This window comes from Manis pentadactyla, chromosome 4 (genome assembly GCF_030020395.1).
Source record: "Manis pentadactyla isolate mManPen7 chromosome 4, mManPen7.hap1, whole genome shotgun sequence".
In the NCBI taxonomy this organism is placed as follows: Eukaryota; Metazoa; Chordata; class Mammalia; order Pholidota; family Manidae; genus Manis; species Manis pentadactyla.
In genome coordinates, this window is record NC_080022.1 from 184,753,867 (window position 1) to 184,767,038 (window position 13,172).

General features: G+C 55.1%; 2 protein-coding genes across 8 annotated transcripts in view; one reads left to right on the forward strand and one right to left on the reverse strand.

Moving 5' to 3' along the window:
* The window catches only part of ITGB4 (integrin subunit beta 4), a 27,832-nt gene extending 26,591 nt beyond the window's left edge, over window positions 1–1,241 (forward strand). For 5 of the 6 annotated variants that reach the window (XM_036900207.2, XM_036900209.2, XM_036900210.2 and 2 more), the window contains 4 exons: window positions 49–204; window positions 292–456; window positions 545–652; window positions 777–1,241. In XM_036900207.2, the coding sequence (XP_036756102.2) occupies window positions 49–204; window positions 292–456; window positions 545–652; window positions 777–916 (569 nt within the window). In that variant the 3' untranslated portion in view covers window positions 917–1,241. The remainder of the gene's footprint in view (window positions 1–48; window positions 205–291; window positions 457–544; window positions 653–776) is intronic. The other variant, XM_036900208.2, reaches the window with a different exon arrangement.
* On the reverse strand, window positions 1,199–6,848 carry GALK1 (galactokinase 1). Of its 2 annotated transcripts, XM_036900304.2 has the most exons (8): window positions 6,632–6,848; window positions 5,525–5,714; window positions 4,955–5,074; window positions 4,635–4,770; window positions 4,336–4,517; window positions 1,868–2,018; window positions 1,609–1,771; window positions 1,199–1,526 (listed from the first exon to the last, which is right to left on the reverse strand). In XM_036900304.2, exons 1-8 carry the CDS (start codon window positions 6,794–6,796, stop codon window positions 1,455–1,457), a joined length of 1,179 nt encoding a protein of 392 aa, XP_036756199.1. In that variant the 5' UTR covers window positions 6,797–6,848; the 3' UTR covers window positions 1,199–1,454. The 2 variants fall into 2 exon arrangements, with proteins under 2 accessions (XP_036756199.1, XP_036756200.1); XM_036900305.2 differs by lacking the exon at window positions 4,955–5,074.
* Window positions 6,849–13,172: the final 6,324 nt, after the last annotated feature.

A 13,172-nucleotide genomic window follows, 5' to 3' on the forward strand; every position in this document is an offset into this window, starting at 1 on the left:
CTGACCCCATCTCCCCCAATACACACTGACTCTTTTCTCCTCCCCCAGGCTCTGCCTTCACTTTGAGCACCCCCAGTGCCCCAGGCCCACTGGTGTTCACAGCCCTCAGCCCAGACTCCCTGCAGCTGAGCTGGGAGCGGCCACGCAGGCCTGAAGGGGATATCCTTGGATACCTGGTGACCTGTGAGATGGTCCACGGAGGAGGTGCGGCCTGCCTGCCCCGGGGTCGGGGGTGGCCAGGGAAGGGGTGGAGGGGGAGCTACAGAGACTAAAGACCTCTTCCCTACTCAGAGCCAGCTACCACATTCCTGGTGGATGGTGACAACCCTGAGAGCCGGCTGACGGTGCCAGGCCTACGGGAGAATGTGCCCTACAAGTTCAAGGTGCAGGCCAAGACCACTGAAGGCTTCGGGCCAGAGCGTGAGGGTATCATCACCATTGAGTCCCAGGAAGGAGGTAGGGTGCCTCACCCCCTTCATCCCTACCCCTTCTCCAGCTATGCCTTCCGACACCGTGCCCTGACTGGCCCGTCTGCCCACCCCAGGCCCCTTCCCACAGCTGGGCGGCCACGCCGGGCTCTTCCAGCACTCACTGCCAGGCGAGTACAGCATCACCACCACCCACACCAGCACCACCGAGCCCTTCCTGCTGGGTGAGTTGCCAGTGGGCAGGGGAAGGAGAGGCGGTATTCCTGGCTCTGCTCAGGGAGTACAGAGCTTACAGAGGAAAAGGGACAGGGACCCGGGCAGAGTCCCTCAATGCCTCTTCCCCTGCAGATGGACTGACCCTAGGGTCCCAGCACCTGGAAGCAGGTGGCTCTCTCACCCGGCACGTGACCCAGGAGTTCGTAAGCCGGACCCTGACCACCAGTGGGACTCTCAGCACGCAGGTGGACCAACAGTTCTTCCAGACCTGAGCCCCCGCCCACCCAGGCAGTGTCTGGGAACCTGGGCCCCCACCCTGCCTCCTCCCCCTGGCTCTGCCTTGGCCACCCCGCCCTTGGACCCCGAGCAGCTCAGCCCAACTGCACGCTGATTACGGGACTGGCACCTCTGCCCAAGAGTAAGGGGTAGGTGTTCTCTGGGAGGTAGGAAGGGGGCTGAGGTCCCAAAAAGCCCTTTGAGCTGCCATCCCATCCCCATCCCCCAAGGCCCAAGCCTGTCTGGAACCAAAGAGCGAGGACCAGCATGACAAGGACCCAGCTTTGTTCTGCCTTTAATAAAAGATTTTGGTGCCACTTGGCCCTGCCTTGTGGCCCTGCTGATCTTCCAGGGCCTGTCCAGAGCAGGGGAGCAGCTCTGACACCTACCCTTCTGTGGTGCCCGAGCACACACACCCCTAGAGGCAGGCAGGTGTAACGGCTGGAGGCACAAGTTTACTGAGCACCCAGATGCAGACAGCAGGCAGCAGAACACGGAGCTCTGTGCCGGCTGTGTGCGTCCCAGGGGAGTGCCTCACCAGTGCAGCACCTTGGCGCCATCAGCCGCCTGGGACAGGTAGAAGGTGGCAGTGCCGTTGTACTGCTCCTGTGGGAGAGGCAGGTGGGGACTGAGCCCCAGAGCCCCGGGGACCCTTTCTCCCACCCCCTGGGCTCCGGCACCTGCTCACCTGTATATGCTGCATGGCCTGGGCAGTGGCAGAGGCCTCCAGCAGGGTCACAGTGCAGCCACCAAAGCCACCACCTGTCATGCGGCTGCCATAAACCCCAGGCACAGAGAGCGCGGCCTGCACCAGCTGGTCCAGCTCCGGACAGCTCACCTCATAGTCATCCCTGCAGAGGATGGGGGATGGGGAGGCCTGGACTCCATCTCACCCAGCCCTGGGGACAGCCAGTACTCAGAGGTGCCTTGCAGCCAAGGGGCTTCACCTAAGCGAGTTGTGACTCTCTACCATGAGGCGGCCAAAGGCTTTGTAGTCACCCCGGTTCAGGGCGGCCGCTGCCTGGGCCGTGCGCCGGATCTCACCCACGACGTGCCGTGCTCGCTGGAAGCCCTCCTTGCTCACCAGCTCTCTGCCAGCTGGGAAGGAAAAGGTGGCAGGCTGGGTTGGGGGAGCCTCCAGTCAGAGACCTGGTTCTGACGAAGCTGTAGGCAGAACCTTTGGTTGGTGACTAAGGTTTCAGAGCCTCCCCTCCTTGGCCATAAAATGGGACACCTGCCTCACTTGGGACACAGTGAGGATGAGTGGGCAAATGTGCGTAGAGCTCGAGTAGGGTGCCTGGCACATGGTGGGTGCTCAATAAAAAGCTGTTTAAGCCCCAGACTTTGGTGCTTCCACAGTGATGCCTTCAAGAGGCCACTGCAGAGCAGGATGCAGAAGTCTTGCTGATGTTTGTTCTGAAGCAACAATGGAGGGTCCAAGAGCACAGCCCGGGCAAACAGGAGCAGGCACAGGGCACGTGAGGGACCCAGAGGCTGTCCCATTGGCTTATGCTGAGGCAGGGGATGGCAGGCCGAGCCAGTACCAGCAGCCCTCAGTGCCAGGGGCCTTTGCTACTTAATTCTGTCTGCCTTAGAGGTCTTGGAGCAGGAGAGGGACAGAGCTGAGCTCTAGCAGACGAGTGCCAGCCTCGGGCAGAAGGCCCATGCTGGGAGATGTGGGCACCAGAAACCCAGATGGCAGGGGTTAAGCACTCAGAGACCAACAAGGGGCCTGGTGTTGGGGAGGCAGGAAATGAGGGAATGGAGTCTGAGACAAGAGTGGGAAAGAACAGTGAGGATTCAGAGGTGACTGACACAGGTTTCAAATGGGTGATAAGGATGAGGAAGTAACACACAAGGGGAAGCCAAGAGAAGCCTGAGGGGAGGAAGGATGAGGGGCTCTGCTGAGGTCAGGAGAAGGCTCCAGAACCCCAGGTGGAAATGGGGGCTGTGGCCAGGAAAGCAAGGAGCCACAGGCTCCTGGTATGTCCTTGCTGGAGCAGTGGTGGCGGGTGTCGTGTGCTGAGGACAAAGCCTGGGCTGGGCACGGGAAGATTGATGGGGCCCGTGAACAAGCAGGTACGGCTGCTGGGGGAGAGCTGTCCACAGGTGCAGGGGACCCCTGGGCGAGAGGCCTCTCCTGGCAGGGGAGAAGGGAGGGCAGATCTGGAAGATGAAGAACTGAGTGGAGATGCTCATGGCATCAGGTACCCCTCTGAGATTGGCAAGGAAATGAGTATCAGTTTCAGGATGAAAGAAAGCTGGGCATGTGTTCAAGCAGAAGGGGAGAAGCCAGGCAGAGAACAGGAAGGAGGGAAGGTGCCAGACAGTGGGTGCAGGCTGCCAGGGCAGGCGTCTGGGGAAGGCAGAGGGGGGACCCCAAGGAGTGTTCAGAAGGGCTGCGGTGGAGGAGGGACAGCCAAAGTATTCAAGTGTGAAACCTGGCCAGTGTCACCTGCACAGAGCAGGCAGAGCAGGTCTGAACATGAGAGTTCACCAAGGAGGACAAGATGGTCCCACCGGGCAGGCCAGTGTCCCTGAAATGGGCACAGCCACACTGCCAGGAAGGTCACAACTCCCAACACCCAAAGCATGGTCCCATGGTTAAGAGTATGGGCTGTGGAGCTAATCTGCCTGGTTCAAGTTCCAGCACTGCCGCTTACTGTAGATTCCTTATCAAAAAAAGAATAGTATCTGCTCTGAAGAGTTAGACAGAATTGAGTTGATATTTATAGGACCTTCAAGCTGTTAACAGACTACCTTCCTGACCATGTGTATCAGGGACCTCAAAAATATACCTATCTTTTGACTTTGTAATCCTGCCCTTAAGAATCTAATCCTAAGAAAATAAGAGAACACAGAGAAAGACTTATGTATAACAATATTCATCACAGTGTTAGGTGGGATTATCAGAAAATGGTTAAGTAAATTACAGTGCACCTATATGCTGAAATGTTAGGTAGTTTTAAAAAGCCATGTTAATGATGGGCCTTTGACAGCATAGGAAAGGGTTCTGGCATAATGTTAGTGAAAAAAAAAAAAAAAAGGGCAGGTAACAGTATTGCACATACTCAACTTTGAAAATATAGATGTAGAAAAACACAGGAAGGAAATACGGTAACATTGTTAATGGTGGCTATCTCTGGGTCCTGGCATTGTAACTTATTATTTTCTTTTTTGTATCTTTCTGTATTTTCCACAGTGGAAGCCTAATTCTCATATTAGCAAAACCAATACTAAGATTGCAAGCAGCGGTGCTTAGGATGGAGCCCTGGTTTGCAGTGTTAGGGGGAGTGGGCAGAGGCCCGCTGCAGATGAGGGCATGCACGGGAGGGTCCAGGACACAGCAAGGGCCTGGCAGCCCCACAGGGTCCCCAGCCACGTCCAGGACAGAGCACACCCAGCCAGCTCTCACCCTCCAGCTCCTCCAGCTGCACCTCCCGAAGGCTGTCCTTGCCCAGTGCTCGGGCCACTTCTTCACACTGGCGCCGCCGCAGTGGATACTCACTGGAGCCCAGTGAGTGGCGGACATTGGAGTTGGTGATGAGCACGGCCAGCTTGGGGTCCAAAAGTGGCACCAGGCTAGTCTCCAGGGATCTGGAATGGAGTTAGAGTGGGGAGATGACAAGGCCAAGTGTCCGTTTGCCATGCCAAGCAGCGGGCATGCTCCACCCAGCTCCTGATGAGGTGGCAGGTACAAGGGGAGCCCCTGACCTGCAGTCAATGAGCAGCGCATGGCCTTTCTGCGCCAGCAGTGCGATGAGCTGGTCCATGATGCCACAGGGAACCCCTGCAAAGCTGTGCTCGGCCCTCTGACACACCTGCGCCCGGGCAGTTACTGCCCCTGAGTCTGTGGCACATTGTAAAGTGGGAGGCTGGGGCCCGGGGGGTGGGCAGTGGGAGCAGCGGTGCTCTAGTAACACTCTGGGGAGGCCCCACCCCCGCCCTCCTCCTGAAGCCACAGTAGGCAGAGAAGCTGACCACAGGAGACCTCAGGGAAGGAGGGCTGGGTTGGGGGCCGGGGTCTAAGGTACCTGGGCAGAGCTGCTGCAGGAAGGTGTATGTGGCCACTTCCAGAGATGCTGAGCTGGAGAGCCCACCCCCCAGGGGCACTGAGCTGACCACCACTGCGCTGAAGCCAGGGAGGGGGCCAGCTGTAGGGAAAGAATGGGAGATGGTAAGACGGGCTGTCCAAGAGGATAAGCACAGGAAGGGCATATAGTTTGGTATGAAAGGAGGCAACTGCTTGGCAGCTGCTTCCAGGGATGAGTCTGAATTATCAGAGGCCACCAACCTGCTGGGCCAAGGGGTCTATACCCTCCATCCTCCTACCCTAAGGTTCCTGGGACATAGTCTTCCTAGTTCTCCATGTGGTTTATGGCTCTGGACACCAACAGGCTAAGGTCTGAATACTGGCTCCATCAATCATGTAATGGGCAACCTAGGGCAAGTTCTGGAACCTTTGGGGCTTCAGTTTCTCACCTGTACAGTGGGGATGCTCTACCCTGCAAGACTGCCTCACAGTGGATTAGCTAACAAGCTCTGGGCTGAGAGATGGCACTCCTGGCACCAGCATGAACTTGACCCGGGCCTGGGTCCCATACCTGGGTAATGCTGAATCACTCCCTTGACATAGTTGGCCCAGTGGGGGGTCCCAGGCTCCAGCGACCGCTGGGCTGTGGGCAGTGGGAACTGCAGCCGTCGGGGCTCGTCAGCATCCTCAGACGTGGTGAGGAGGGAGACCAGTCCATCGGCCCGGGGGCTGCCCACGAGCACAGTCACAAGGTCCAGCGCCTAGCAGGAGAGGCAAGGCGTACGCACAACTTCTGCCGCTGGACAAGGCCCCTCCAGTATGAGGCTCTGAGGAATGAGGGGCCTCGGACAGCCAGGAAGGTGACCTCCAGGCTCAACGTGAAAGGAATGGGGAGTGAGCTGGCCTTGGGGGCCTGGGTCCTGCCCTTGGGTCCTGGAGGGCGGGGCCCAGGCAGCAGGAATGCAGAGCGGGACTCTGCCCCCAGCCCTGGCTCCCGGCTGTGTCTTCCAACTTGGGAGGGCTCAGAAGGAAAACAAAAACAGAAGAGTTCCATCCGATGCCTTGCCATTTGGGGCAGGCCTCAGGTTCCCAGTACCCACTCACTCGCCAAGCTGCTCTGCTGAGAAGTGCAAAGAGCCCCAGGCTGAACACGGGGAGGCCTGATTCTAGTGAGAGCCCCATCCAGAAATAGCTGGGTGATCTTGAGCAGATCACTCGCCCTTTCTGGGCCTCGGTTTTCCCCTCTGTAAAGTGAAAGGGCTGGGCCAGGAGGCTTAGGGCCAGCACCCTGGGGAGTCTGTGGTCGGGGCCCCAGGGAGGCCAGAGCCCGACGCCCCCTTCTGCAAGCTACATCGAGCCCCACATTTTGAGGTTGCTGCCACGTTGGTGGCGAGGATCAGCAGTCCACAGAAGGGGACTTTAACGAAGAGGCACCGACACACCCCCTCCCAGCCTACTTCTTCGCAGATTCCCGCCTTTCCAACTTCCAACTCGGGAAATGCCCAGTCCCAGGGTCTCTTCCACGTGCTCGTCCCCAAACTCGGCGGGCGTTAAAGTTCGGTGCCGCCCGCCCACATCCTCGCGGGCCACGGCGCCCCCCGTGCCTCTAAGGCCTGCCCTTCCGGCAGGGCGGCCGGAGCCGCAGGCGTGGCTCGGAACTCCCTGCCAAGCCGCTCACCATGGGCAGCACCAGGCCCTGGTTGTAGTCCGTGTGCTCCCCGATGAGGTTGACGCGGCCCGGCGCCGACACGGCCAGCTCGGGCTCGGCCCCGAACTCCTCCCGGAAAGCTCTCCGGGCCTCGGCCAGCAGATCCCCAGCCTGGGGCCGTCTCCACGCGGCCATGACGCCCAGGCTGCAGCTCGGCCCACGCCGGGGCAGCGCTGGATGCTGGGGCGGGGCCGCGCGGGGGCGGTGCACCTCCCTGCACGCCCCGCCCCGCCATCTGGCCCCGCCCCGCCCGGAACGCGGATCCGGATCGACCTGCCGGGCGCGCGGGCTGGGAGTCTCCTTTAGGAAAGATCGCTAGGCGCCCACTCGAGTGGGCATAGCCCAGTAGTGTTGGCCGGACTGGGAGATCTGAGTTGCCCTTCCCAGGCCCTGGTGCCCCTCTCTGGATCCACACCCACCCACCCAGCTACCCACCCACGGCCAGCCGGAGCACTGGAGCTGGCTGGCGTCCAGCCGACCTGATTTCCCAAAGGGATCTCCCAGGTCCTAGAGTCCTGCCGCTTTGAGAGACCACCAGCCCCTGATCATGGGTGGGAGGGTGGCCTAGCACTCCATGTAAATAGAGATCAAGAAAGCCAAGTCTAGTGGTGACCTGGGAGTCGCTTTCTACAGGCTACTTTTCTAGAGTGGACCCGCTGTCACAGCTCTGGCACCACAGGACTTTTAGGAAGGTGGCAATAGACAGCAGTGGGCCCACCGCCTCCTAGAAGGACCTACTGCAGCTGCCAAGGTAGGCTGGGCTGTTGACCCGAGCAGGTGCTTCCTCCGCCTAGAGCCTTGTTCCCAGAGTCTGACACTCATCACTTCCTCTCCTACCAGCCTGTGTCCTGAACCTTCAGGCTGGCCCCAACCCCTGCCTGGACTCCACAGTTGCCCACCCTATAAGAAACCTTGAAGTGGAAATGGTGAAATAAGCAGTTTGTGTGGGATTAGGATTAGGGTGGGGGCTTTGTGAAGAGTTGTGGCCAGAGATGTAGTCTGGGCTCTGCTCAGGGATTTGCCCAAAGAGTGGAGAACCGCATTTAAAAGGCAGCTCTGAAAACTCTGAGATAAACAGGGTTAAATCTTTGTGCTCTTGGCTTAGGCAATGGTTTAGATATGACACGAAAAGCACTAGTGACAAAAGAAAAGTAAGTAAATGGTGCTTCATCAAAATAAAATACTTTTGTACATCAAAGGACACCATCAGGAAAATGCAAAGACAACCCACAGGAGGGAGAAATATTTGCAAATCATCTATTTAAGGGACTTGCATCAAGAATATATAGGAAATTCTTTAAAATTCAACAGTAAAAAAGGCAATTTAAAAATGGGCAAAAGATGTGAGCATTTTTCCCATGAAGATGTACAAATGGCCAATAGGCACATGAAAAGTTAATCAGCATCACTAGTCATTAAGGGAATGCAAATCAAAACCACAATGAGATACCACCTCACACCTAGTAGGATGACTAGAATAAAAAAAAAACAGACAATAATAAGTGTTGATAAGGATGTGGTGAAATCAGAACCCTCCTAGGCTGCTGGTGGGAATGCAAAAGAGTTCAACGGTTCCATTAAATGCTTAACAGAGTTATATGATCCAGCAGTTTCACTTCCAAATATATACTTGAGAATTGAAAACATGTCCACACACAAAAACTGGTATATTAATAATAGCACTATTCACATTAGCCAAAAGGTAGAAACAACCCAAAGGGATAGATGGATAAACAAAATATGGCATATCCTTACAGTGAACTTTATTCAGTCATAAAAAGAGTGAAGTACTGATACATGCTACAACATGGATGAGCCTCAGAAACATTAGAGTAAATGAAGGAAGACACTCCCAAAAGACCACAAGTTATGTGATTCTGTCTATATGAAATGTCCAGAATAGGAAAATCAATAGACAGAAAGCAGAGTAGCCGTTGGTTAGGGCTGAGGGAAATGGGGCGGTGGGGGCAGGTAGGGGATGAGGTTCTCTTTGTGGCAAGGGAAATGTTCTAAAAATTGATTGTGGTGATGGTTCCACATAACTGTGAATATCCTAAAAACACAGACTTGTATACTTGGAATGGGAGAACTTTATAGTTATGTATAGTATATCTCATTAGAGCTGTTTGAAAAAATCTGGAAATAAAAGCAATTCCAATTTTCATCTGATGGCCTGTTCCTTTTTAATGCACTCCTCAGTGAAGCATTTTGGCATTGGCAAAACAAAACAAGACACAACAATTCTATAACATCTTTCTATATTGACAGTAACTGCATTATCTGTTATCTGTGAAGATTTAATAATTTAAGTGTTGAATCACTATGTTGTATACTTGAAACAAATATAATATTATATATCAATTATACTTCAATTAAAAAAAAAAAAAGACCCAACTGTGATTGGCCATTGGAGCTGGTGGAAATGGAATTAAACTCACAAACCATGCTTCCTATCAAGGCACCATTCTGTCTGGGCAAGTGTCGAGTGAAGCAACCTTTCTACAAATTCTTTACCCATTTCGGCTTTGATGTCCAACAGTCCTGAGCCCAAATCTCTGCCTTTACTATCGGGTGAGCTCAGGAAGATGACTCGACTTCTCTGAGCCTCAGTTTCTCATTGGTAAAATGGGGCTGGTGATTCCTTCCCAACAGACTGTTATGAAAGGAACCGAATGAGGTAATCTTTACACACAAAGTACCCAGCTAAGCAGTCCACACTTAGTAAGCACAAAATAAATGTTTGCCATTGTTATCAGTTATCCGTTAATTCAACAGACAATATTAGACTCTCCTGCGTGCAATTAGCCAGATAAAAGCCGTAGGCTCTCACGCTGTGGTTAGGAGGCAGACACAACCTGGCCCCCTCTGACTCAGTTAAATGCTCTGATGGAGGAGTAGTAAGTTTTCTAAGAGGAGAGAAGAGGAATCCTGATACTGCAAAGCCCATATCTCCATTTTTATTTCCACTGTTTCATTGTGATGGAAAACATGCTTATTGCCCCACCTTGGTCCTTTGTATTATTTTGGTTCTTGGAGAACCTGGATTTGATCTAAGGGGAAGTGCTCCGGTTTGCTAGAGATGGACTCTGAAACATTGATTTTATTTGGGAGATGTGTTTACTCTATTTGAATCCTATCTAGCACAGCACGTTACATGAAATTTGTTCAGAAGAAAGTCTGCCTCTGGTCTTTGACCCTCCCTCCATTTCCTGGCCAGATATTGCAGGATTGGGAGAGGCAGTGGCACTTTAATGGGGACTCTGTCCCCCAAAGTCTGTTTTCTGCTCTGCTGGATGAAAATTAATTTGTACCAGCACAGCCAGAGCCAACTGTCACACAGGACTGAGGCATGGTGATAGAATTCCCAGTAATATCCACCTCAGAGACAGTGACGGAGGTACCACCCATGCCCGGCGGACACTGAGGCACACCTGCCCAGGCCATTGGTGAGACCTGGTGCACTGTCAAAGGACAGGCACACTCCAGGGGGGCCTCTTCTCTACCAGAGCGCATGTCTGTTTCTGGGGGACTCCTTGCGGACTCAGTCTTTCTTCATGCAAAGGTGTGCCCATTCCATGCAGCTCTGGTTTTTCAGTTGCAGTCACAGCCTGGTTCCCTGATGGGACTTGGGTCCACATCCCAAGCCAATATCTATAGACATGGTCTCTGAAGTATTTGCTCTCAGCAGATGGCTCGCCCTTTCACCCTTTCTTCTTGTTGTTGTTCCCAGACAGTTAACCTCTTGTCCTGATTTGGTCCCCTTTGCCCTTCTGTAATACTAACTAAGAATTTTGAGCTTGTGGGAAGCCCTGACATTGGGGCTGAGAGGCAGCCTACAGGGCGGTACTGGTTGGTCACTACCAGTCTCTGTTCCAATTGGTCAGTGCCCTTGATTTCTGTTGTCAGGTATTTTTAGTTATCAGGCTTTGCACAGATTATTTCATTAAATCCTTGCAAGCTGATGGGTAGTAACTATTTTTATTCACATTTTACAGATGAGGAAACACTAAAGGCCAAGAAACTCTTATGAATGGGAGAGCAGGGCCTTGAACCTGGGCCTGGCTGACCATGAGCCCGTTCTCTCAGCTGCCACCCTGTCCCCAGGAGCATCCTGACCTGCTGCAGCCCTGTTTACTGAGCAGTTATGATCTGAAGTGCAGGCCTTAGTAAAGGCCAGGAGGGGCACCTGCTCTCCCAGCCCCCTGGAGCCCCAGTTCCTATGTGGACCACTCCCATTTTTGGAAGTGAGGCTGTAACTGAAGCTCTTGGGAACTGGACTGATTCTTGGGAACCCCCTTCCTGCCCCCCACCCCTGTGTTAGGAGCAGGTCCAGCCACCTGTGCTGAGGGGATGCCAGGCCATTTGGTTTGGTCAGCATGTCTGGAGCCTTTGCTGTGCACCAGGCACAACTACGAGGCAGGCAAGACCTGGGCCCGGCCATCAGAGCCCCAGGAGCTTCTTGCCCCTCCCTGGCCTCAGATGCCCCTACTAAGAGGGGCCAGCTTCAGGCCTTCTCTTTATTGGTGCCCCCACCATGACCCTAACGTTCCTGCCGCCTAGGCTGCCCACCACCAAGTTGATGGCCAGGGAGCAAATCCAGACCTGTAAGATGCAGCTGACAGCTCAAGGCTACGGCCCCCTCTTCCTGTGCCTCCCATTAGGCACTGAAACTGACCTAGGCCTCCAGGCCCCTACGGGTGGGCAGGAGGACTGAGATCGCCGAAGGCAGGGTGCTGGGGAGGGAGAGGCCTTTGGGCTGCATCAGGCCATGATGCCTGGGCCTTCAATCCCATACCTGTCCCTTCTGCTGATGCTCTTGGCTCAGTGCTAGGCAGTGAGGAGCTTATGGAAAAGGTCCTGAGGCCCAGAATGTCCAGCAGAGAGGGTAGGAAGGGAGGAGGGCTTAATGGACCCCACCTCCATGGGGTCATGTGCTGACCCTCACACACCCCTCAGCAAAAGGTTGCCTAAGGCCCCCTAAGCCTGCAGCCCAGCAGCCTCACCTTCCCAGAGCCCTTTTTGTCACTGGTACTGGTAGTGTCTTAGACTTCTCCCTTCCTGCCCCTCCTTGATTCCAGTGTGTATATTCCCAGAATGGCAGCTTCCTGAGTGAGGGTGCCTGGCAGCCTCCAGAGAGAAAACCCCAGACCCTGGCTTCCTGGCCATGTCCCTCTGTACCCACCCCCCTTCCAAGTCCCATGTGGCCTTGCAGCCCCTCCAGGAGCCACAGCCTCGCTGAAGCCCCCACCCCTTGCTTCCCTGGTGACTGCAGAACCTCTTAGTTTCCTCCATGGGAAACGGCAATGGAGGCAGAGTGTCCTCTGCTCAGGGCAGAGGTGTGATGCTCCCGAATGTGCCTTAGTGATGATTCTGGCCCCCGCTGGACACGGACACTGGGCGTGGGGCTCAGGTGAGGACACATCACCCGTGAGAAGTCTCATGACTCTGCTTGGAACAATAATGGTGTCTGGGTGGGATCCCTTACTGCCAGGGGCTGCTGGGCACTCAGCAGGACCATAGCAAGCAGGCATCCCCAGGAGGGAGGACGTCAGCCTCTGGCCCTGCCTCACAGCGTAGCCCTTCTGTGTATAAACTTAAATCGGTCCCAGTGGCATCCACCTTCGCCTATAGCCCTTGCTTGTTTCCCAGACCTGCTGGCAAAGGGGTCAGGGAGCCAAAGGCCAGCCATCTGGCCCAAGAGGGAACTGTAAGCCTTCTCCCTGGGGGTGCCTATGGGACTTGGGTTAGCAACCTGGGCAGGGGCCTGGCCTTTCCTTCCTCTAGCCTTGCCCTCAGAAGTTAGCCAGAAGCCAAGCCCAGCTGGATGGACATCCCTGAGGAATGCCCAGAGTGGAGGACCACCGCCGAGGTGAAGGAAGAAAAGGCTGGGGGTACCAGGAAAGAGGCAGCCAGCTCAGCTGTTTTGTGTCAGTGCCTGAGGTGGGGCCAAGGGAAGCAGGATGTGATTGCCTTGTTGAGGTGACTGTGAAGTGCTCCCAGCCCAAGGGATGGGGAGGTAGGGGTGTCAACCAGATGCCCAGGGTGGGGGCTCAAGGCTCATGCCCAGTGGACCACAGCACCCCTAGGTGCAGTGAGACACTGCACACCTCCCCCTTCTGGGGCAGGCTAGCTTAGCCATAGGTCTGAGGCTCTGGTCCCTCCCCCTCAGTTGCTCTTGAGCACAGGCTGAGCCCATCCTGCAGAAACTGAAGGGCAAGCCCGTGAGTTTCCTGCTGACCCCACGGGGTGGCTGACCAGACTGATCCTGAAGATCAGAAAAGGACTTCGTCTGCTGCACAGACCCCAGCCCGTGCTCCACACAAGCAACAAGTAGCGCTTGCCAGGAGCCAAGTAGGGGGAGCCCCAGGTGACTCCTCTTGGGGAAAGCTGAGGAATGACTGAGGAAATGAATGCGAGTAAATTTCCAGTACAGCCAGTCCTGTTTCCCAATGCTCCGAGATATCGGTCAAGCATCAGCAAAGGTCCCTGGCTACGGGCAAAGCAGCAGGAT